This window comes from Balaenoptera physalus, assembly GCF_965194825.1.
Source record: "Balaenoptera physalus genome assembly, chromosome: 13".
NCBI lineage: Eukaryota > Metazoa > Chordata > Mammalia > Artiodactyla > Balaenopteridae > Balaenoptera > Balaenoptera physalus.
The window spans coordinates 15,183,006-15,207,651 of NC_138892.1; the positions used below are offsets into that span (position 1 = coordinate 15,183,006).

Genomic DNA, 24,646 nt, shown 5'->3' on the forward strand with positions numbered 1-24,646 from the left:
GGAGGGGGAGTAGGTGCGCGGTCGCCGCTTGCGGGCCGCGGCGGGGAGGGGCGCACGCACAAGGGGCGGGGCGGCGGGCGCCGAGAGTGGCTGAGGAGCCGGAAACGCGCCTTGGAGGGTGCGGCCCCGAGGACACTGCGGGTTGGGCCGGGCCGGGCGGGAAACATTAGGCGAGCGGCCTCCGGGGTGGAGGTTCGTGCTGGCGGGGAGGGCCCCGAAGCGAGCTTTGCCCGGATGAGGAACAAAGCGGTGGGGCAGGCGTGCGCGTCCCCCGCGCGGCCGGGGCGGGGCGAGGGCGGCCTGCGGGCCCCATGCCGGCGAGCGGGCGACTTGGCCCCCCTTGGGAGGCAGTGTCAGCAGGCCCGGGCTCTCTGGCGGCGAGGGGACGGGGGCTGCATCCTTCCCGTGTTTTGGTGACCGCCCTTGTCCTCCCCCTCAGGTTAGGTAGCCCCCCTCCCGAAGCTTCTGGAGGAAAGGCCCCGGGTGTCCCCCGGCATGCCTTATCTCGCGGCGGGGTGCGCGGCCGCCGGCCCTCGGGAGAAGTTGGGCTGCCCCGGGCGGCCCCGGGGACGAATGGCCGCGTTTGTGCAGCGGTTGTAAGCAAGATGCGGTAGCACGTGACCCTGGAACGCAAACCCTGATGCCGGTTCTCCGTCACCCGTGTGCGCTTTTCTCTGACACTTGGCCCCCAGCAGATGCATCACAGGTGAGTAGCTTGGTGGGCTCAGCGTTGGTGACATCTTTGGAAAACATTTGGCAAATACGACTTAAGAGTGCCTTTGTTTTTGGTGCCATTGGTCAGGTTACAGGTGCGATTGGCAAGTGGGTTTGTCCCAAAGGGAACAAATCATCCAGAAACCAGTATTGGGTTGAATATACTCTCATTAAACTTGATTTACTCCAAATGTGAGTAGTTGTTCCGAATAGCCATTAAGTCGATTGTTGGCTCGTTGGACATCTTTATCCTTGCCTTTGAGTTATTTGCGCGTTTAAGAATATTTTTATCTGGATTTCGAAGTGTGTTTCTAGTTCATCACCATGTTTCACCTTGAATTTTGGTGGTTACCGTCTGGCTTGGCTGGTAATGTAGAGAAATTAAGTTATTAATTCTGCAGGCTTCATGTTAATGTTGAAAGTACTTCGTGGTACCATGCCACTACAGCACAGAAGTGTGCCAGAGAAATAGTTACGTTTGGCCATTCTTTATGAGGCCTTTCATAGGCTGTGTGTTGAGGATAAAGAAGATAAAAAAAAATTCATTCAAATTACTGAAACTGTCCATTGCATTTGCAAAGTGGCTGCATTTCAGTTAGCTTCTTATATGTCATTTTAAGGAAAAGTCGTAAGATCAACAAATGGTTCATACATAGGTCACATAAACTAGAGAAGGTGAAGGATATGATTCTACAATGAATGCATAGGGAAGAAGAGCGAGCTTAGTTAGTATCTTGATTCTGGCCCTTCCCCCAAGATTGCTTCCTGGCATCCCATATGAGAAAAGGAGCTAGAATAGAATTGCACTTTGGAATGAGGGAGTCTTTTGAGGCTCATACTGTAAATTCCCTTCATCTGCTTTCTCTCTGTGGGATACTAGTTACCTTTGGTTTATGGCTGCTGAGATCATCACATTTTAGTGACTCACAACAAAGTAGAAATCTGCTGAGCCTCTCACATTAAACTCCGGTTTGAACTGGTTTGAGAAGGCCTAAGAGTCAACCTAGAAACACCGTTTTGATTTTTATCTTGAGATTAGGTGCACAGGTTAATACTCAGAAATTTTCAGCATGGAATTTGAAGCTACAGACTTTTAATTGTACTTAAAAAAATTATCGTAACCAGTTTTTTGTAGGTCATTACTGCTCCAGTGGTTGTAAAGTTTTAGTTAATGTTTGTAGCTATAAAAAGTCACAGGAAAAGTCTGTTTTAAACCACCCCAAACCCAGAAACCTTCAAAATTGTTAGCTGTCGTTTCTTTACTTTAGGCTATAAGGATTTTTGCATTCTTTTATAGCACAATTACTGTTATTAATGTGCTGTCTTTCATAAGGTGTACCTCATTTGCCATGTGTTGCTAGTTGTCTTTCTAGTAAAGATGAGTTTGCATTGCTTCATCCAAATCAAATACATATTTCAGAGTGCCTACTCTATATAGGGTATCGCCCTCAGCTTTGTACACTTTATTAACGTCTGGGAGCCTAGTTTTATGAGATACCTAGCCCGGGGTAAGGTTGAAGCTTATGGATAGAGAATAATTCAGGAATAGGTCTATGTGGGACTTTAAACGTACTCCACAATATAAATACACAGATCATAAGTGTTGGAACTGTAAAAGGCAAAAAGTTTTTTTATTGTAATTGTCTTTTTCTAGTCATAGTTAAGAGTTCAGATTTCTTAAATTAGGCAGACCTGGACTTAAATGCCAATTCTGTGACTTACTAGTTTCTTAAATTAGGCAGACCTGGATTTAAATCCCGACTCTGCCACTTACTAGTTAATGTAATTTTGGGTTAAGTTTCTTAGCCTGAGTCTCAATTTCGTCATCTCTAAAATGGGATTAAGAATAATACCTACGTCACAGTAGTTATAAGGATTAGGTGAGGTAATTACATGTTATCACGTAGCACAGTGCCTAACACCTAAAGTAAGGGAGTAATAAGTGTTAGTTATTATTATTTTCATGTTGATTGGTAGCTGACATTGCCATTTTTCAGATTAAAAACCTATTACGTTTTGCCTTCACTGCTAAGGAGTGTGTAGACCGATTTGATTCCCCTTCCTGTTCTTCACCCCTCCCATGTACATAGGTGCACACACACGAACTTGCATCACTGTGATAACTCAGTATAAGCATTGGAGGTCACTGGTGACCTCCTTTGGATAGCCTGGTGGCTGGCCTCTTGAAGTTGTTTATAATATGGCAGTCTCTAAATTCTGACACAGGAACTAATACTTACTGATAACAATCTATAGTAGTGTCTTATTCAAATCAGTATACTCTTATTCTAATGACTTTGTTAATGGCACTACAAGATGGATTTTATGGAAAAAGCAATTCTCAGATTCTTCAGCCAAAAATGGTCTCTAGATAAAAAAGGTTTGGTGTATTGAAAAACTTTTTGACAGTATTTTGCAGCATGATCTGTGTTCTTTCATTTCACTGCTGTGTGATTTGGGGCATATGACAAGCCCTCTTTGAGCCTAATTCCTTGGTTACCTTATTTTGAAGAATTGGTGAGCAAATATGAAGTAATTTTTTATAAAGTATCTAGCAAAGCTTACCTAATGAACCTTGATATGTGGAGGATATTACTAAAATTATTGATTAATTATTAGGATATCTATACAGAATTTTAATAAAATGCTGATCCATGGAGAAGCTATGGTGCTTCTTTACACGATTGGTAATCTAATTCACACCCAGTATCACTTTAACTCCTGGTAAAAGGAATTAGTAAAAATTCTTTGAGTAAGTTAAAGCAAACTGTCTATAAAACTCCTGGTTTGAAGTAATAAGCCAGTCGGAGAAACTAAATACTGTGAAGGAAAAAACTTAGGTGAATTTAAAAAAAACAAACCCTCGTTGCCAGTGTGCTCTAAGGATTGCAAACTTTGCTTTAGATAGTGTGCTTAGGGTTTGGAGCAAGGCACACCTGAGTTAAACCCTATTAATCCTGTTTCTGCTATATGACGGCTGAGTTAACATCTCTGAATCCCAATAACACTAGTTATCAGGGAGCTGTGAACATAAAATGAAGTCATAGTTGGTTAAGTCCCATTTCCCCACCTCCATTGTTTCAGGTTCTTCAGTACCTTAAACAGAGTCAGTGAGGTAATTTTTTGCATAACTGGTTGTGTCTGCTCTTTCTTAGGATGAATGAAATGAACCTGAGCCCAGTGGGGATGGAGCAGCTGACTTCATCCTCTGTGAGCAATGCCTTGCCAGTCTCAGGGAGTCACCTGGGGTTGGCTGCCTCACCCACTCACAATGCCATCCCGGCCCCAGGTGAGTGGTAAGGGAGAGTGACTGAATTTCAGTACTTAATTGCATTATCAGTTCTAAATGGAGCCTATAGGGGGGGTCAAAGCCCCTTTAAGAGTGGAAGGGAGAAGCCCAGCAGGTCTAAATTGGTGGTTCCACATGTGGCAGCAATTTTTCTAGAGTACTGAAGTCCTAGTGAACAGAATAGGAGTAGCAGTTTTTTTCTGGTTGTTCTCTTCTTGGTTTAGTGGCCTTTTGTCTAGAGCTGTAGTTGATTTGGCATTTTATCTAGTGTTACCCATTCATCTGTTTTCCACCTTGGCATTCTGTCCCTGGGTTATTAGGAGAGAATCAAAGTTACTGTAATAACTATTCCTAGAACACATGGGAAATTCAGCTTTATTTTCTATGATACCTGAAACTGGCAACAACTGCAAACACGCCAGACCTAGAATTATGGTCAAAGAGGAGGTTTCAGAGATGGAGCTCCTACATAGAACTCCCCCTGAGCCTCAGTACTGGGACAGAATAATAGTATAGGAAAAGCTCATTTTTCCCCATCACTGTACTTTTAAAACCTTTTTATCTGGCTAGTTCAATTTTTTCTTTCTGTTGAAATGGAAACGAAACAAGTAAGCCATTGAGTCTTAAACTGGCAAGATAGTGATTCTTCGGTCTTTGACATTGTAATGTATTGGATTTTATCAAAGTAAGACTTAATGTTTAAGAGTATTTTAAATCTATAAGTTGTTTAGTTCTCTATAGATAATTACCTGCTTAATTACTAATATGCAGCCATTAAATAAGGTTTGTCTAAACTAGTGTCTCTTCACATTTCTTTTAGTGTCCACGAAAGAAAGTTTTAAAAAAATTTATTACTTCTTTTATTTTAAAATTAATTAATTAATTTATTTTTTATTTTTGGCTGTGTTGGGTCTTCGTTTCCGTGCGAGGGCTTTCTCTAGTTGCGGCGAGTGGGGGGCCACTCTTCATCGCGGTGCGCGGGCCTCTCTCTGTTGTGGCCTCTCTTTTTGCGGAGCACAGGCTCCAGACGCGCAGGCTCAGTAGTTGTGGCTCACGGGCCCAGTTGCTCCGCGGCATGTGGGATCTTCCCAGACCAGGGCTCGAACCCGTGTCCCCTGCATTGGCAGGCAGATTCTCAACCACTGTGCCACCAGGGAAGCCCCAGATATTTATTACTTCTTAACTCATTTGAGTATCTCTTAGGCATTCAATTTAGTGGACACTCTTATTGAGGAGGAAAAACCTATTAAAAAATACTGCCACTGGCAAAAATAATGCGAATCAGCACTGCCCAAGTTGGTGATTGTTCATTATGATACGTAGGCACAGGGTCACTTTAGCACTTGCAGATAGATATAGTCCAAGGTAAATATAAAGTGTAAATTTTTAAAAATCATGAAGTACAGCATATATACAAAAGATTATATGAAAATATGTATGTACAGTTTTACATTTAGCTTTACATTAATTTCCAAGTAGAAGCATTTTTTAAAATTAATTAATTAATTAGTTTATTTTCTTGGCTGCATTGGGTCTTTGTTGCTGCGCCTAGGCCTTCTTCAGTTGCGGCGAGCGGGGGCTACTCTTTGTTGTGGTGCACGGGCTTCTCATTGCAGTGGCTTCTCTTATTGCAGAGCACGGGCTCTAGGCACAAGGGCTTCAGTACTTGTGGCACGTGGGCTCAGTAGTTGTGGCTTGCGGGCTCTAGAGCGCAGGCTCAGTAGTTGTGGCGCATGAGCTTTGTTGCTCCGTGGCATGTGGGATCTTACCGGACTGGGGTTCTAACCCGTGTCCCCTGTATTGGCAGGCGGATTCTTAACCACTGCATCACCAGCGAAGCCCAGAAGCATATCTTTTTTTAAGTGAAACGTTCTCACCATGTAAAATGGAAAATATAATAAAGTGAAAAAATAAAGAACTCTGGGGACTTCCCTGGTGGCACAGTGGTTAAGAATCCGCCTGCCAGTGCAGGGGATATGGGTTCGAGCCCTGGTCCGGGAAGATCCCACGTGCCGTGGAGCAGCTAAGCCTGTGCTGCGCCACAACTACTGAGCCCGCACGCCACAACTGCTGAACCTGCATTCTACAACTACTGAAGCCTGTGCTCCGCAACAAGAAGCCACCGCAATGAGAAGCCCCGCACCGCAACGAAGCGTGACCCCCGCTCGCCACAACTAGAGAAAGCCCTGCGTGCAGCAACGAAGACCCAAATAAATAAATAAATAAATAAATAAAATTCTAAAAAAACCAAACAACCAACTGTTCTATCACTACTCAGAGACCACTCTGAACTTTGATATATTTCTTTGAACTTCGGTATGTTTCTTCCCATTCTTTTTATCTCTAAATAATTTGTTTTCTTAAATTGTATTTAAACTAGGTTTTTAATTGTAATTAAATGTTTTGATACTTAAGAGCAATAGACAACTGGATGATCAAGTTGGCATTTTAAAACTAACTTGACTAAATTTAGGATTTGTTTGTGGATGTCTGCACAACACTACCTATCTGGGGATGTAAAGGGCTGCTAGGTGAGATTTTTGCGCATTGCAAAAACCTTCCTAAGAGTTTAGCTAGTGATTACAGAATTTTAAAGTACTTACTTTTTTTTTTTTTGAATTAATTAATTAATTAATTTATGGCTATGTTGGGTCTTCGTTGCTGCGAGTGGGCTTTCTCTAGTTGCGGAGAGTGGGGGCTACTCTCCGTTGCGGTGCGCGGGCTTCTCATTGCAGTGGCTTCTTTTGTTGCGGAGCACGGGCTCTAGGCATGCGGGCTTCAGTAGTTTTGGCTCGCGGGCTCTAGAGCGCTGGCTCAGTAGTTGTGGCGCACGGGCTTAGTTGCTCCCGTGGCATGTGGGATCTTCCCTGACCAGGGATCGAACCCATATCCCCTGCACTGGCAGGTGGGTTCTTAACCACTGCGCCACTAGGGAAGCCCTAAGATACTTACTTTTAATGGAGAAAAAAAAATTTTTTTTTGTAGGGCTGCCAGTGGCGATTCCAAACCTGGGTCCCTCCCTGAGCTCTCTGCCTTCTGCTTTGTCTCTCATGCTCCCAATGGGTATTGGGGATCGAGGGGTGATGTGTGGGTTACCTGAAAGAAACTACACCCTACCTCCACCACCTTACCCCCACCTTGAGAGCAGTTACTTCAGAACCATTCTACCTGGTAAGTGTTATAGTTATTCAGGAATTTAGAAGAAAGAATTCAGCCAACTCTTAACTTCAGTTCTTGAAGACTTGAATAGCACTTTTTTCTGTTTGTCACTATTAGATATTAATCTATGTGGGAAAAAATTGTTCCTTTGGTAGGAACATTCATGTACAAGTTTTTGTATGAACGTATGTTTTACTTTTCCTCTTAGAACATATAGATAACATATTAACATAGCAATTTGACTAAGCTTAACTTCTTAATGACACATAAACAGTTTTTCTCGTCTCTAGCATCTCCTTGGTTCAGCTTTTATAATTCTGCAGTTGTAATTCCTATCAACCACATGTCCTGCTTACAGTGTCATTGCTTATTATAAATTAAAGTTTATTGAATTTTTATTCTAAAAGTATTATATACTCATTTCAAAAAATTTAGCAAATAAGGAGGAAGAGGAATCATTCATAGTCCCATCATCCATCTTTTTGGTGTACTTCTTTCCTGTCTTTTATTTGTATGTATAGGTTTTTACTGTTTTTCGTAATTAAGACTATATAGTACTTTCTATACAACTGTGTACCCTTTTTTTACTTAATATTTTTCTCTATTTTTACATAGTTATTTTTCCCAGCTGCTATGTGGTTTTCATAATTATCCTTTTTAATGACGCATTATATTCTACTGAGTGGATAGTCCATGGTTTATTATATCAATCTTTATTGTTGGACAGTTTTTTAAATTACCATACATGAATGTCTTTGTGTATAATATTTACAAAATGTATTTAGGGGAGATTACCGTAAGTGGAATTTCTTGTGCAAGAGGGTATGAACATTTTTGAGGTTATTATTATAGATACTTTCCAAAGAGGATTTAGAAATTTAGGCTCCTAGTGGCAATGCAGCAAGTACCATTTCACCACATCCTCATAAGCACGAGTGTTCAAATATTTTTTTCTGTTTTAATAAAGCAGGTATAATTGTGACTTGTTTTGAATAGAGCCTAATGTTTTATGATAGTTTAATAAGTTAAAAATTATATTTAATTTTTATTTTTCACATGGAAAATCTGCTTTTAAATGATTTTACCTTTTAACTCTTATAGAGCAGATTTCAGCATCTTAAGACTCAGGAACTACAGCCATGTATATATTAAAGGCAGCATTTATAAGTGATTAATTTCTAGTGACTTCAAAGGAACATAGTTAATTTTTTATGATTTCTGAGTTTCACAGGAAATACTGAATTGTGGTATATGTATGTTGCTATTTATAAAGTATATAGATATCAAACCAAAGAAATAGGTAGGAGATTATTTTAATTTAGTTACATTTGTAAGGAATTTGGAATTCTTTATATTTAACAATATACTGAAAAATTCCTGATATCTCATCTTTTCCTTTTCTCAGGCATTTTATCTTATTTAGCTGACAGACCACCTCCTCAGTATATCCACCCTAACTCTATAAATGTTGATGGTAATACAGCATTATCTATCACCAATAACCCTTCAGCGCTAGATCCCTATCAGTCCAATGGAAATGTTGGATTAGAACCAGGTATTGTTTCAATAGACTCTCGCTCTGTGAACACACATGGTGCCCAAAGTCTTCATCCCACTGATGGCCATGAGGTGGCCTTGGACACAACAATCACTATGGAGAACGTCTCTAGGGTCACCAGCCCAATCTCTACAGATGGAATGGCAGAAGAGCTTACCATGGATGGTGTTGCAGGCGAGCATACCCAAATCCCAAATGGCTCCAGAAGTCATGAACCTCTGTCTGTGGATTCTGTGAGCAACAGCCTTGCAGCAGAAACTGTAGGACATGGTGGTGTGATACCCATTCATGGGAATGGCCTGGAGCTCCCTGTGGTCATGGAGACAGACCACATTGCAAGTCGGGTCAACGGGATGTCTGACAGTGCCCTCAGTGACTCCATCCACACCGTGGCCATGAGCACCAACTCTGTAAGCGTGGCACTCTCTACCTCACACAACCTCGCCTCCCTAGAATCTGTTTCCCTCCATGAAGTTGGCCTAAGCCTAGAACCTGTGGCTGTCTCCTCCATCACCCAGGAGGTTGCTATGGGGACAGGTCATGTAGATGTGTCTTCAGACAGTCTTTCTTTTGTACCACCTTCACTGCAAATGGAAGACTCCAATTCAAACAAGGAAAATATGGCAACCTTGTTTACAATTTGTGAGTGTGCTTAGCCTTTTTCTTTTGGAGATATTGATAGAAAGGGCCATCATCCTTAACAGGTTTAGTCACAAAGTCAGGTGTTAAGGGAGTATAGAAAATAACTAGACTTTGGAACTTTTATTTGCCTTTGTATTGTCCTTTGTATTAATGTGGTGCCTTTTCCTCAGGTAAGCCAAACAGTATATAGACATTTTGTTGGTTCTTATAGCATCTTCCTGAAGTAAGGAAACAGTCATTTCTGTATTTTACAGGTAAGCTTAGCCTAATAATACTTAAGGTATTTCCCAAGATTTCACAGACAGTTAATTATAGAAGTAAATTTCAGTAAGGTATTCTGTGTGACATGCCATTTGCTTTTTCAACATAAGACAAATTTATTAGATCATGTGTAATATAATTCACATATGCATTTTAAAGTGTACAATTTAGTGGTTTTTAGTATATTGACAAGGTTGTACAACCATCACCACTGTGTAATTCCAAAATTTTTATCGCCCCATAGAGAAACCCCATTAGCAGTCACTCTCACCCCTGCCCCCCATTCTCAGGCAACCACTAATCTACTTTCTCTGGATTCAACGGTTAGACATTTCATATAAATGGAATCATACATTATGTGGCTGTGTCTGGCTTCTTTCCCTTAGCATAATGTTGTGATGGCTCATCCATGTTATAGCATGTATTAGTACTTTATTCCTTTTTTAGAAGAATAATATTCCATTGTATGCATATACCGCATTTTGTTTATCCATTTATCTTTTATGAATATTTTATTGTTTCTCCTTTTTGACCATTGTATTCAATGCTGGTAGGAACATTCATGTACAAGTTTTTGTATGAACATATGTTTTTAATTTTCTTGGATATGTATTAGGAGTGGAATTCCTCTTTTTGAGGAATTGCCAGACTGTTTTCCAAAGTGGCTGCACCATTTTACATTCCCAGCATCTGTGTATGAGGGTTCCATTTTCTCTACATGTTTGCCAAGACTTTTTTTTTTTTTAAATGGCCATTGTAGTGGGTGTGAAGTGGCATCTCATTGTGGTTTTAATTTGCATTTCCTTAATGACTAATGATGTTGAACATCTTACGTGTACTTATTGGCCATTTGTATATCTTTGAAGGAAACCTGTAAGCATTTTTTGCAGTATGAAGTCTGAATCTCCTTTGTTTGAAGAGTTAACATGGTTTCTTATTAAGAGCATTGGAGAATAAGTTCTCGTAGAGTGTAGGGGATCTCTAGTCTGATATTCAAAGAATTTTTAATCAAGTAGGACTCGAAGAAGTAATACATTATTACTGCTTTGGCTAAATATGAAAACTTACTGATATTTTATGCCATTTAAGTGGTAATTTCTAATGGATTGCTTAGGAGAAAAAGGCACCTAGAAGGTTGTGATTCTAAGGTTTATGTATTTACAACTATTTTGTGAATGAATTTGGAAAGTTTGAACACAATCATTGACTAAATAGGGTCATGAATACTACTGTTAAGGTAACAGTGAGAAAGGAAAGTAAAAGAATAGAACAAAAGATTTATAGAGAAGGAGGACGCTCCTGAGCTTGTAAAAGTAAAGTTACAGTAAGCACAGAAAACAGTATATGAATTCAGCATTTTTTCTGACAGTGCAAAAAGACTGCATGAACAATTAAGAATTAAGAATGTTAAGCAAATATGTCCGGAAGAATATGATTCACCTGCTGTCCCAAAGAGCAGGTTGCATATTTTTTTTGTCTTAAGAGCTTGTCATCAAAGTGTGATCAGCCAGTTTGTTAATAGTGAAGCAAAAGAGAGCAGTGGTGCAGCTGGCTCTGACTCTGTTGTGCTGTACTGTCATCTCTGTTTTGGCTTTGCATCGCTACAGCATTTCAACTCAGTTTCCTCTTATAGTTTGGTAGAATTGGAATCTTTTGGACTTCAGAACATCATATCTGAAGGTATTACTTATCTACTTAATGTAAGGAATAATATACTTGATTCTTGAAGTAATGTAGTGTTATTTTTTGATCAGTCTTTCTCTTACGCACTGAATAGAAAACTTGTCCAGTTGGATCAAAAGAAAAATATCAGATCTTGCTGAAGAGAGATATAACAGTGGATATATATTTTAGTGTAAGAAAGTGGTTCTTTGATCAGAGAATTTCTACTAGAACCTTGCTTTGTACTGGTTACATTTTAATAATTTGTATTTAAATAAAAAAGCAGGTGGTCATTCATTTGCCTGCTAGAACTGACCCCATTTATGTCTCAAATTTCCCACCTGCAGGGTGCACTCTCTGTGACCGAGCCTATCCCTCAGACTGCCCAGATCACGGACCAGTGACTTTTGTTCCTGACACTCCAATAGAGAGCAGAGCGAGGCTTTCTCTCCCAAAACAGCTTGTTCTCCGCCAGTCAATTGTGGGAGCAGATGTTGGTAAGACCCTTGGAACCACAAAAACCCATCAGAGGTTCTTCTTCCTTTGTAGGGTAGAGTTGTAAAAGTGGATGGTTATAATTTAGTGATTATTTGGTTGATCCAGAAGTCAATTTGTAGCTGAAGATTTATCCTTGTACGGAATATTTGTCTTGTCCAGTGGTGACAGCAGTACATCAAGTTGAAAACTTTATTGGGAAAGTTCCCCTTTCTTAGAATCAGAATTGAATAGAGGAGAGAATCCTAGCCTGAGTCTTTGAAGACTTGACTTTTATTTTCAGCTGTATCATCCACTATCAATAATCATGACAAAGCACTCCTTGAAACTTGGTTTCTTTTATAAAACATTGAAAATTCACCATTGATAACTTTTTTATCACTAAAGATATTTACATTAGATGTTTGTAAATTGCCTAATACTCCTTAGGTAAAGGTAATAAGAAATGTAGACTGCCAAAGTATGCTTATTCATATTGGAATTTCACATGGTATCTAAATCACTGTGCCCTTCTTTGAAAATACAATACTAGGTTTGTTATTCTTTCAGGTGTAACTTAGGCATGGGTCAATTGAAAACATTAAACAGCTTAGATAATAAAGAGCAGTGCTTTAAGCACAAGTGATCTTAGCAGTTTGATTTATTTTGTAGTAATTGCTTTACTTTTTTATGATAGAATAATGTTCTCTAGTCTTTTTTATGTATCAACTCCAAAATAACGTATTTGGAGGGACATGGTTTGGTTCCTTGTGTATAAAAATGGGTTCAGGAATTTCTGATACTGCTTCTTACTCTGCTTATTTCTTCTGAGCCTCTATCTAATCTGTTTATTACTTTTTCCTTATTTACAGGATAGAACCCATAAGACTTATCTACCTCTCAGGAGTGCTAGAATATCAGTAGTACTTAGGTTCATTGAAAATAAGATTCTTTGCATGAGTTAAGCTACTCTCTTCTCTGATTAGATGTTTAAATCATTGATTGTGTAGTTCATGTCCTTCCACTGATAGGTGTATGGACTGGAGAAACCATTCCTGTGCGGACTTGCTTTGGGCCTCTTATTGGCCAGCAAAGTCACTCCATGGAAGTAGCAGAATGGACAGACAAGGCGGTTAATCATATCTGGAAGGTCAGTGTTTATGAAACTTTTCTGTGACTTTTGGATGCTTTTACTGTAATGAGGTAGTTAAAAGCAATGTAAAAGGCAAACTTCGCCAAGATTCATACAGTGCCTTTCACTTATCAGTCATTTAACAGTACATTCTTTCTGTTCTTGGTAGCCAACTTATTATACATAGCAAAACATCAGGTATTGAATATGGAAGATAAACTGTTTTAGTCTCCATTTTGTTAGATAACCCAATGATTATTCATTTTTATTGTGGCAGCTGAGGCCATGGACTTTGTTTATATGTTGAAAGTCTTATTTTGTAATCAACTAAAACATTCCTCAAATATTTAGCTTGGGAAACAATTCTAGAATTGGAAGCTAAGATTATTTCTCTAGTTTTCTAATGGAAGGGGCTAGAAAGTTAAGTTTTTGATATAAACAGCTTTTCCTATAACATGTTTATATAGAATCTTAGTCCATAGGTTGAGAATGATACCTGCAAAAATTGAAGTAAGGGGGAAATGGGTCTTGTGATAGTTGGAAAGGTAGAGTGCCACTGGCATTGGGGACTTTAATTGTGGTATCCAGAAGTAAACATAGAGGAATGCTATGTGCATTGGAGAAATAATGAGAAGAGGTGGTTCTCTGACCTTAATGTCCATTCATGTGGTAGGTGATGAAGACAAGTAGAGTGTTTTTTATGTCTTTTCCAGTCAAGCCAAAATGTGAATAATCAAGAGCAACATGATTCTGTATGCTGAGCACTAACTGTAGGTCTCTAGTGGTCTTTATTGTATTGCTGTAAATAGGGAGACTGGTGAAATGACAAACATGTGAGAAGACAACCATATATTTTCACACTGACTAGGAAAGCTGGTACCTACTGCAAAGTAAATGAGATTATTGCTAGACTAAACTTAGTAGCATTGTGTATCACTTGTCAGTTCATCTGATGTGTATGTTTGCCTTTTGTTGGCAGATATACCACAGTGGTGTCCTAGAATTCTGCATCATTACAACGGACGAAAATGAATGTAATTGGATGATGTTTGTGCGCAAAGCCAGGTAAGAGTAGACTTGGATGAAAGGAATAGTTACGATTCGGCTGTTTTTCAGTAGGAAGCTTTGAATAAAATAGGGAAGAATCGAAGAATCCAAATGACAGTGATATCTGAACATACCTTAAAGCTAAGGCTTTTCACCTTCTTCACCCCAGTAGTTGTTGACTAAGGGTTATTATAAATCAAAATATAAGAAACTATCCTTTTTTTATGAACAGTTTATTCAACTTACTAATGCAGTAAGGAATGGTGCAATTACCATTGACCTTGCAAGTGGGTACCTTTTCTTTATATTAGCTATTAGTCAACCCCTTAGGCTGCTTTTGTGGTTAATTCTTGTTCAGGTATCTATTTCTTTGTCTTTGTCATATTGTTTTAAGACTTTATTTATTTTTCTTCCAGTAACGGACTGTAGTATTTCTGACTATAAAGGGCAATATTGAAGTAAGAATTCTGTTTCTGTGCAAGTTACTCCTGATAGGTGGTATAGGGAATTAGAGAAATGACCCAGAGAAATAGTACATCTAAGTTTTCATATAGGATTTTGCTGTAGGGATATGATGTGTTTAGTATATATTTCAAAATTAATATGCTTGATGGGAGTTCCCTGGTGACCTAGTGGTTAGCATTCTGGGCTTTCATTGCTGTGGCCTGGGTTTAATCCTTGGTCGGGAAACAGAGACCCTGCAAGCCACGTGGCACAGCCAAAAAAAATTTTTTTTTTTTTTTTTTTAAAGACACCAGTTGTACTTGAACATTTGTTACTTTATTTATTTATTTATTTATTTATTTATTTATGGCTGTGTTGGGTCTTCGTTTCTGTGCGAGGGCTTTCTCTAGTTGTGGCAAGCGGGGGCCACTCTTCATCCCGGTGCGCGGGCCTCTCACTGTCGCAGCCTCTCGTTGCGGAGCACAGGCTCCAGATGCACAGGCTCAGTAGTTGTGGCTCATGGGCCTAGTTGCTCCAGGGCATGTGGGATCTTCCCAGACCAGGGCTCGAACCCGTGTCCCCTGCATTAGCAGGCAGATTCTCAACCACTGCGCCACCAGGGAAGCCCAAATTTTTTTAAATTAATAAAATAAATTTAATATGCTTGATCTGTTAAATGTGATAACTTAGGAATCGGGAAGAGCAGAATTTGGTGGCTTACCCCCATGATGGAAAAATCTATTTCTGCACCTCACAAGATATCCCTCCTGAAAATGAACTGCTTTTTTATTACAGCCGGGATTATGCTCAGCAGATTGGTAAGTTTATGTAAGACTTGTTTGCTATGAATCTAGCATAGTAAAAGCACCAAGGACCAGTAGTAAAGTTTTGGTAATGATTCACATGTAAGCTGAAACAAATCACATACCTTTGTGTATGTAAAAGCAGGATATTACCCCGTGTTAAAAGTGTTAAAATCCGTGAGATTCTTCATAAGCTAATTGTTACTGACCAGGCAGTATGAACTTCTGTGTTAGGACTTTGATTTGGGGAATTTGAAGTTCCTAAGTTCCTTTTGAACCATTACAATTTAATTTCATAAGGGACAGCAAAGCTTCTTGAGTTGGTTTAACCTTCATAGGCTTTTTCTTGCACTGTGTCCTGATGACAAGTGATGTTTAGGAGTTTGTGTGTACTACAGAATCTCAAGTTTTTTGCCTAGGAAAGGTGCCTTATAATCCAGTTTTTACCAGGTGTTCCCTATGTATGTGCCTGACACGCTATTTGAGATGCTGGGACTAGAGCATTGAACAAGATGTTTTAATTTTACAGGTAGTATGCAAGCTGGAAAGTTTGGTAGGAGGGAGAATTATAAGCAACAATTACTAATATCAACAAGTTTTAAAATTTAAGTATCAGGAGACATTGAATAATCTTTCTCTTAAGGTGTTCCTGAACACCCAGATGTGCACCTCTGTAACTGTGGCAAGGAGTGCAGTTCCTATACAGAGTTCAAAGCCCACCTGACCAGCCACATCCATAACCATCTTCCTAGCCAGGGCCACAGCAGCAGCCATGGGCCAAGCCACAGCAAAGAAAGGAAGTGGAAGTGCTCCATGTGCCCCCAAGCTTTTATCTCTCCTTCCAAACTTCATGTTCACTTTATGGGTCACATGGGTATGAAGCCCCACAAGTGTGATTTCTGTAGCAAGGCTTTTAGTGATCCCAGCAACCTGCGGACCCACCTCAAGATACATACGGGTAAGTTGTGTTGGACCATCAGAGTGGAATTTTGCAAAATTAGAAATTAGTAAGGCCTTGGCAGCAAGATAGTCTTGCAGGTAGAGTTGAGATCAGATGTTAGAGAATGAATCCAGCTGGCTGTCAGTAGGACTTCGTTGGGTCATAAATCTTGGTGGGATAACTGTGCCTCCTCAGAGAGTATTACTTCTAGTTATTAAGATGCTTCACTTTCCAGGTGCCCCCACCATGGTTTGAAGGTGACTGGGAAAATGCAGTTAATAATCAGGAAGTTGATGTATGTGTTTGGACCTAAAGGGAATTCTACAGAAACAGCCTGAGCCTCCCATTAGAGCTCACCCCTGGTCACCAGCCACAGCCAGTTTCTTTCCTTTGAATATTGCTCAGTAAACACCGCCAAAATTTGTTGAGTTTCTATTTTCTAAACTCCATACAAGCTAACCCCTTTCTCTTAGCACTTATTTTTTTCATTTTTTTCACTTACTTTTTTACTTTACTATAAAGTAACTTTTAGTTTCGTTTTCTTGGCTGGGTCATTCATTCTCCAAATCTTTGAAAGGAAAACTCTTCCTCATTCTTTTCCATTAAGACTGAGTAGTCGCAGCAGAGACCATATGGCCCACAGGGCTTAAGATTCTGACCGGCCTGTAAGGAAAGGTTTGCTAACCTCTGACTTAGAGTAACTTTATTTCTTTTTTTTTTTTTTTTTTAATATAAATTTATTTATTTATTTTTGGCTGCATTGGGTCTTCGTTGCTGCGTGTGGGCTTTTCTCTAGTTGCGGCGAGCGGGGGCTACTCTTGGTTGTGGTGCGGTGGCTTCTCTTGTTGCGGAGCACGGGCTCTAGGTGCACAGGCTTAAGTAGTTGCGGCACGTGGGCTCAGTAGTTGTGGCTCGCGGGCTCTAGAGTGCAGGCTCAGTAGTTGTGGTGCACGGACTTCATTGCTCCGCAGCATGTGGGATCTTCCTGGGCCAGGGCTTGAACCTGTGTCCCCTGCATTGGCAGGCGGATTCTTAACCACTGAGCCACCAGGGAAGTCCCTATTTCTGCATTCTTAAAAGGATTTTATTTCATCCCTGGTTTATGAGGTCATATTATATGTTTTAAAAAAGAAAACTGAAATGTAGGTTGTAAAAATATGTTTGCTTATAGGCAAGTACTAGATTTCATGAGTTTTTTAAAAAAAGATAATTGAATTAAGTTGGGCACTGGGGTTATAAGTGATTTTTTTTCCAGAGTTTATATCATGTGTTAGCTCTAAACATTGAAAAGTGTGTGTGTGTGTGTTTGTGTGTGTGTGTTGTGTGTGTAGGTAAGCAGTCCTAGGAGGTCAGATTTGTTAGCTTCACTAGCTTTAGTTGCAGAATATAAATTCAGTGGCTCTGAGTGGCTCTGGGTAGACAGTCCCAGAAAGTGAAGTTCCAGTTCACAGTCAATTCTGTTTTATTCCTGCCTCTGCCACATACCCATGCAATGTGCCTCTTCATCCTGAGAATGCTCGTGGCAGTTTTATTCACGGTGTGGTAATTCGGGTTGATGTGCAGGTCAGAAGAACTACAGGTGCACTTTGTGTGACAAGTCTTTCACCCAGAAGGCTCACCTGGAGTCCCACATGGTTATCCACACGGGCGAGAAGAACCTCAAGTGTGATTACTGTGACAAGCTGTTCATGCGGAGGCAGGACCTCAAGCAGCACGTGCTCATCCACACACAGTGAGTCGCCTGCAACCCGACGCCCCTCGGGCGGGGGACGAGGCTTGTCATCTGTCTCCTGCCTTGGCACCCGTCTGTGCCTCCTGTGTTCCGCGTAGCCAAGCAGAGGTTGGAAAACTAACGTTTTGGTTTATCCTGGAAGATTTCACTTGTTTGTTTTTTTTATTTTTTACCTCTACTCTCTGTATTTCCTTTTTTTTCATATTTTCAAAACATCATTTCATTAATTTAACAAATTTCTAAGTATCTCCTTGATGCCCAGCACTGTGCTAAGTGGTGAAAATACACAGATGAGATGTTCCTTGGATTTAAAGAGCTCGGAGAGCATTAAGAGACAGAAGAGTAATTGCTGTACTGTGTTGCAGATGTCAGGGTAAGCGCTGGGTCCTGAGAGACCAGAGAGGAGGCCCCAGCCCAGCCTGCAGTGTCCTGGGAAAGTGTCCTGGTAGTTTGAGCAAGTATTAAAGGAGATAAATTAGGGTTATTCAGGGAGACAGTGAAGGGTAAGGGATGAGAATAGTGTTCTAGACAGATGAAACAGAGTATGCGAAAAGGACTGTGAAATGCGAGTGGTTCTTTTCTTTTTTTTTTTTTTTGGCTGCGCTGTGCGGCATGCAGGATCTTAGTTCCTTGACCAGGGATCGAACCTGTGCTCCTGCAGTGGAAGCACAGAGTCGTAATCACTGGACCACCAAGGAGGTCCTGCTAGTGGTTCTTTATAGTTAGAGCATTGGGTGTATGTGAGAGCGAGGGAGAGAGAGGCAGCAGCCAAATCATGAAGAGCCTTTTATCCAACTAAGAAAATTAAATTTCATTCTGGAAATAATGGAGAGTCACCAAAGCATTTTTCCTACCTATGTACCAGGAACTATTCCGTGCTTTGTGTGTGTGCGTGCATGTGTGTATTTTAATTATGGCATAAAACACAAATTTTACTGTCGTAACCATTTTTAAGTATATAGTTCAGTAATGTTAAGTGTATTCACCTTCTTGCACAGGCATTGAAGGATTTTAAGGGAAAGAATGTCATGGTGAGATGTCCATTTTATAAAGATTACTCTGGCAGCCAGGAAAGGGTGATTGAAGGAGTTGAAGGCCAAATATTGGGAGACCTATTAGGATTTTATTGCATGGATCCAAGTGTAATTAATTGCCCAGCCTGTGTTGGTTACAGTAGTAGTAGAGAGAAGAGAACAGATTTTGTGGTTCTGAGCTTTTAGCAAATGTTAGAAGAAGGAGAAAACATTAGCTTGAATTATTATTTAGAAATCCATAAAAAATGGAAACTTTATATTCTTATTATGGGTTTTAGATAAATATTTTGCTTTCATATCAGCTCTTTTATCTGATTCATAGCCACAGTGCAACCTGAAACACTAAAACATCCAAGGAATCTAGATCTACATTCCTAACTCTCAAAATGACCTTTTAAAACAAAGTCTTCATTAAGTGGTTTCATTTTTAGTGTGAAATTTTAGAAATTAGACACACTAATTATCAAATATTAGATATGATTGTACATAATTAGAGCTGAAAGAGATCTCTGGGATCATTTTGTCTAGCTGCTTATGTTAGTCAGCTTGAGCTGCCATAACAAAACACCATAGACTGGGTGGTGGCTTAAACAAGAAATTTATATTCTTAGACTTGTGGAGGCTGGAAGTCGAGGTCAGGCTGCCAGCACGGCTGGGTTTCGATGAGGGCCTTCTTCCTGGCTTGCACGCGGCTGCCTTCTTGTGTCCTCACACGGTGGAGAGGGCGAGCAAGCGCTGGTCTCTCTTCCTCTTCTTATAAGGACACTAATCCCATCATGGGGGTCCCGTCCTTATGACCTCATCTAAACCTGATTACCTCCCACAGGCCCCCACCTCCAAATACCGTCACGTTATGAGTTAGAGCTTCAACATACCAATTTAGGAGTCGGGGTGGGGGGATGACAAATGTCCAACCGGTAACACTGCTCGTGGATAATCTGCTGGGAAATGTGAAAAACAGTGATTGGTGCCAGGGCCCCAGCTCCAGGGATCCTAATTTAGTTGGTCAGGGGTAGAGCCCTGGCCTTGGTATTTTTAAAAAGCTCCCCAAGTGAGTCTAATGTCCAGTCAGTGTTGAGTGCTACTGAGTAGATCCAAATGAAAGACTTGTTTCACAGTATCTCTGGCAAGTGGCTATATTGTTACTTCTTGAAAACCACACATAAAGAGGAGTTATTCTCTTCCTTGACCTTGACTTTCTATTCTTTCAAGTGATACTTAAATTTGCACTTGCTTTTATGGTAGCCATTTCACAGCATAATGAAATAGAAATTATTTTGAGATTAGTCATAACTGTTTATCTCCTTTTGGGTTGGAAATTGGCTTTATCAGATATTGACCAATGAAAGCAATTTTCTTAAATGTGAATCTGGACACTTTCTCATGATGACAAAATATAATAAGCCTCTGCCAAACTCCCATGGTATAAAAATTGTTTTCGGACTGTCAAGACTTTATGCAAGTATAAGTCATTCATAAAAGAAGCACTGTTCACCCACTATATATATATATATATATATATATATATATATATATATACACACACACACACACACACACACACACATACATTTTGGCTGCGCCACACGGCTTGCAGGATCTTAGTTCCCCAACCAGGGATTGAACCCAGGCCCTCGGCAGTGAACGTCCTAACCACTGGACTGCCGGAGAATTCCCCAACCAATATTTTTGAATGAGACTTCCTATAGAGATCATTGGTAAAATTTTCAGATGTTTGTATCTTTACTTTTAGGCATTTCAAAATGCATGTTAGTATTGGAATTCATTCTATTTATCTGCTTAGAGAAGAACTATAGCCACTAAAGCCAAATGTAGGAGGAGTTCCTCTCCCAGTGTTCCCCTGGGAGTATAAGGCATGGGACTTTGCCCTTCCTTTAAGAAAGGAACTTGAGAGCAAGAGTGGGATGCTTGTTCCCTAGATCGTCATCTTAGTCCCGTGGCTTTGTGATTTATATCTCCAGCCCTATATAACTAACCGTTCACTCAGCATCTCTGAGTTCTGGATGTCCGCTCGGCAGCTCAAACCTGATAAGTCCAAACCTCAACTCTTCGTATTAACCCAACAAACTTGATTTTCCCCAGTGTTCACCGGCTCAGAAAATGATACCACCATTCATCCCAGTGGCTCAAGCCAAACACCTTGGAGTCATCCTCAACTCAGTCTTCCATTCTTTCCTTCATTCAGCTCTTGCCTGGTTGAAACCACCAGCATCTTTTTTATGGACAACTTCAGTAGTGTCCCAGCTGACTTCCCTGCTGCTCTTCTCTCTCCTCATCCATTCCCCAACACAGATATACACACAGGTGTCACACACACATGCTGTATTCGTCCATAGTGGCCAGAGTGATACATTTAAAACATAAGTCAGATTGTGCACATCTCCAGTCGTGATTCTTCATTGACTAGAAGTCCCTTCATGATGTGGTAGTGGTACTTGGCTACGTGTCCCACTCCATCTTTTATTGCTTTTCTCATACTATTCTATTTTACCCACATTGGCCCTCCCCTTGCTACTACTTCAGCGTACTGAACACAGTCTCAGGGCCTTCGCACTGTACTGCCTCTGCCTAGAAACTTCTCCCTCTGGATATCTCCCTGTCTTCCTCCCTCACTTCATTCAGGTTTCTGCTTAAGTTCGTCATTTCCTCAGAATGGCCTTCCTTGATTATCTTATCTAAAACAGGACTCTGTCACTCTTACCTGGCTTCATTTTTTTTTAATAGTATTTATTACTATCTGATATCACATTATATATTTTTAATTTGTTTATGGTGTGAGTCCTCCACTAGAATGTAAGCTCCATGAAGGCAGGGACTGAGTTTTCCCTGTCCTGTAGCTCCACAGACTTCTCTGCCATGTCCTGCTGGGAGAAGGTGGTAGAAATGCTAAGGAGACCAGGCTTCAGAACTTTCCACTGCACCCTCACACTCCATCAAGGATTTTAACCCCCTTTTATTTGTTTCACATATTGGACTTTCATTAAGACATAGGCTTCAGCTGCTCAAAAAAAAAGTTTACAAATTCCTGCTCTGTGTGATCCCTAAGTTTCTTTTCAGCTCTAAATGTCTAGGCCAGGTTTACTCCACCCTTGACACTAGTGACATCTTGAGCCGGATAATTTTTTGTTGTAGGGGCTACCGTAACACCATAGTTAGATACCATTGTGTATTGGTCAATTGGCAAATGTTTTCAAATTTGAGTTTTCCAATTGGTAAGAATGTGGGGCAACGGGAACTCTCAAATGGCTGTTGATGGATGCGTATATCGATACAGCCATGTTGGAAAACAGCTTAGCATTATCTAGTAAAATTGAAGATGTACATATCCTCTGATCCAGCTATGCCTCTCCTGAGTATGTGCCCTAGAGCAGCGGTCCCCAGCCTTTTTGGCACCAGGGACTGGTTTCATGGAAGACGGTTTTTCCATGGATGGGGGACGGGGATGGTTCAGGCGGTAATGCAAGCGATGGGGAGCGGCCGATGAAGCTTCTCTTGCTCACCTCTGCTGTGCGGCCCGGTTCCTAACAGGCTGCAGACCCCTGCCCTAGAGGAACTGATGCGTATGCAAATCCACACACCAGTGTAGAAATGTTCATAGCAGTCTTGCCTGTGGTGATAAAAAACTGGAAACCACTAGAATACCCATTAACAACAGACAGAGCCAGTGCCACAGATAAGTTGTGGTATATTTGTAAGTAGCTTACAGCCATGGAAGGGAGCGAACTACTGATACAGCAACTTGCTTGAAATTCAGAAACATCATATTGAGTGAAAGAAGCAAAACAAAGGAGAGATACATACAGTACAATTCCATTTACATAGAATTCTAAAACAAAATCAGTCTGTGGTGTTTAAACTACAAATGTTTTATGACTCTTCTATATGATATATCTCCTGTAAAAAAAAAATTGATTCTACTTGGGTAGAGCTTCTCTGACAAAGGTCTGAGGTTGTGCAGAATAAGTGTGTGCCTCAGTTGTCATTTGTAACCCCAAATCAAATGCTTTTTTCTTGTGTTCCTCTTAGAGAACGCCAGATCAAGTGCCCCAAGTGTGATAAGCTGTTCTTGAGAACAAATCACTTAAAGAAGCATCTCAATTCACATGAAGGAAAACGGGATTATGTCTGTGAAAAATGTACAAAGGCTTATCTAACCAAATATCATCTCACCCGACACCTGAAAACCTGCAAAGGGCCCACCTCCAGTTCATCAGCACAGGAGGAGGAGGAGGAAGATGACTCGGAGGAGGAGGAGCTCGCAGACTCTGTGGGGGCAGAAGACTGTCGGATTAACAGTGCTGTGTATCCAGCAGAGGAATCTCTGTCTACACGTAAATGAAAGAAAAAGAAGACAGCTACTTTGGATGGAAAATACAAAAGGGAAAAACACACATAACCAGTTATCCACTACAGTGGTTTTTATGTAAAATAATTTCTGATTTCCTTCCAGCCAACAGTCAAAACAGACTAAATGGGAACGGATAAAGCACTTATAGAAGAGTATCCTAATGAAAACACTTTAAGAAAGATTGAGAAAAGAGCATGTATCCTGTTTTTAAGTGGCATATGGGGAGGAAAGTGTCAACTTTTGAGATCTATTCTTTATTTACATAATTGGGTGATACATTTATGCCTTAGTCAGAGCTGCTCTCTGCCCAGACAAATCAGATTTATTTTAAATTCTTTCATTATTCCATTTTTCTCCCAACCCACTGATTTGGTAGCACTCTAAACTTGGTCCCTGCCTTACAGTCGTCCTGATTATGGTTCTGGTGTTTTGTTTTATGCAGACTTGTGACTTAAGCTCATCCCAGAATGGATTGGAATATAACAACGTTAAGCTTGTTACTCTTGACTGCAGCTAACAAGTTTAAAGCACCACCTACCTTAATCTCTCCTGGCTGCTTGGGAATTTAGGGTAGATCTTGCTTCCCAGAATTTCAGCAGGTACCTAGAGGGCAGATAAAAGAGGGAGCAACCAGGCAATAGGCACTGATGGAGAGAAGAAAAGGAGAGATGCCTGGGCCACTGTCCAAGAAACTAGCTTTGATGGAAGCTGGGGTAAGAGATCTGGTGGTGGTTTCTTAGAGGTCTTTGTAGGTTTAGACATGTCTCTGTCTCCAGTGAAGCCTCCAGCACCCAGACAAAGGGGATCTGGGGGTGTAGCAAGCCAAGTAATGCGTGCTGCGTTGTCTCCTGATAACAAGGACATGTGGACTCAGCTGGCAAAGTGGTACCTTGGCCCATGGAAGGAAGGAGGGAATGATCCTTCCTATCTGGCTTACCCTATGAAAAGGATCAAGACACCATTAAAATGTTGCCAACTCAGAATGACAGATGACACGTTGGTGCATTTGCAAGGTTAGGCCTTCCCACTTGTCTGCAATGAAGGACCTCATCAGTTAAGCACGGTGGATGCCAAAGGATTTGGGAAGTGCAGAAGGTTAAATGGTCACCACGAGGGTGTGTTTTCAGGGTCCCAGCTTAATTCATCTACCCATCTGATCTTTCACCTTGTCTCTCATGCATCTCCTGCTTTCAGCAAGAAGCAAACACATCTTGAAGTTGACGGTTGATGGAACATGCTCTCCTGCTCTAAGGCACGACCTCTGGGCTGGAGTAGAGAGAACCTTGGTGGGAAGGTTTTGCTGCTAATGTATTTATGGAATGAATGTATTTCATTCAAATCTGTATTCCTCTGGGAAGGATTAAAATAAAAACTTTTTAAAAAATA

General features: G+C 40.7%; 1 protein-coding gene across 12 annotated transcripts; it reads left to right on the forward strand.

Annotated features, from left to right (window-relative positions):
* On the forward strand, positions 1 to 24,646 carry PRDM4 (PR/SET domain 4). 12 transcript variants are annotated; one of them, XM_082420988.1, is made up of 12 exons: positions 1 to 118; positions 440 to 706; positions 3,870 to 4,003; positions 6,989 to 7,174; positions 8,568 to 9,362; positions 11,633 to 11,782; positions 12,770 to 12,909; positions 13,871 to 13,956; positions 15,073 to 15,200; positions 15,829 to 16,143; positions 17,689 to 17,857; positions 22,939 to 24,646. In XM_082420988.1, exons 2-12 carry the CDS (start codon positions 696 to 698, stop codon positions 23,249 to 23,251), a joined length of 2,427 nt encoding a protein of 808 aa, XP_082277114.1. In that variant the 5' UTR covers positions 1 to 118; positions 440 to 695; the 3' UTR covers positions 23,252 to 24,646. The 12 variants fall into 12 exon arrangements, 8 of the variants coding, with proteins under 8 accessions (XP_082277114.1, XP_082277110.1, XP_082277116.1 ...); XM_082420984.1 differs by having other exon boundaries at positions 99 to 192; XM_082420990.1 differs by having other exon boundaries at positions 99 to 192; positions 12,791 to 12,909.

What these genes read in the sequence shown, in the direction of transcription:
- PRDM4 (XM_082420988.1), top strand. An exon ending in AATTGTGGGAGCAGATGTTG is followed by an intron (nt 11,783 to 12,769) that starts GTAAGACCCTTG and finishes TTGATTGTGTAG; the next exon opens with TTCATGTCCTTCCACTGATA. An exon ending in GGATTATGCTCAGCAGATTG is followed by an intron (nt 15,201 to 15,828) that starts GTAAGTTTATGT and finishes CTTTCTCTTAAG; the next exon opens with GTGTTCCTGAACACCCAGAT.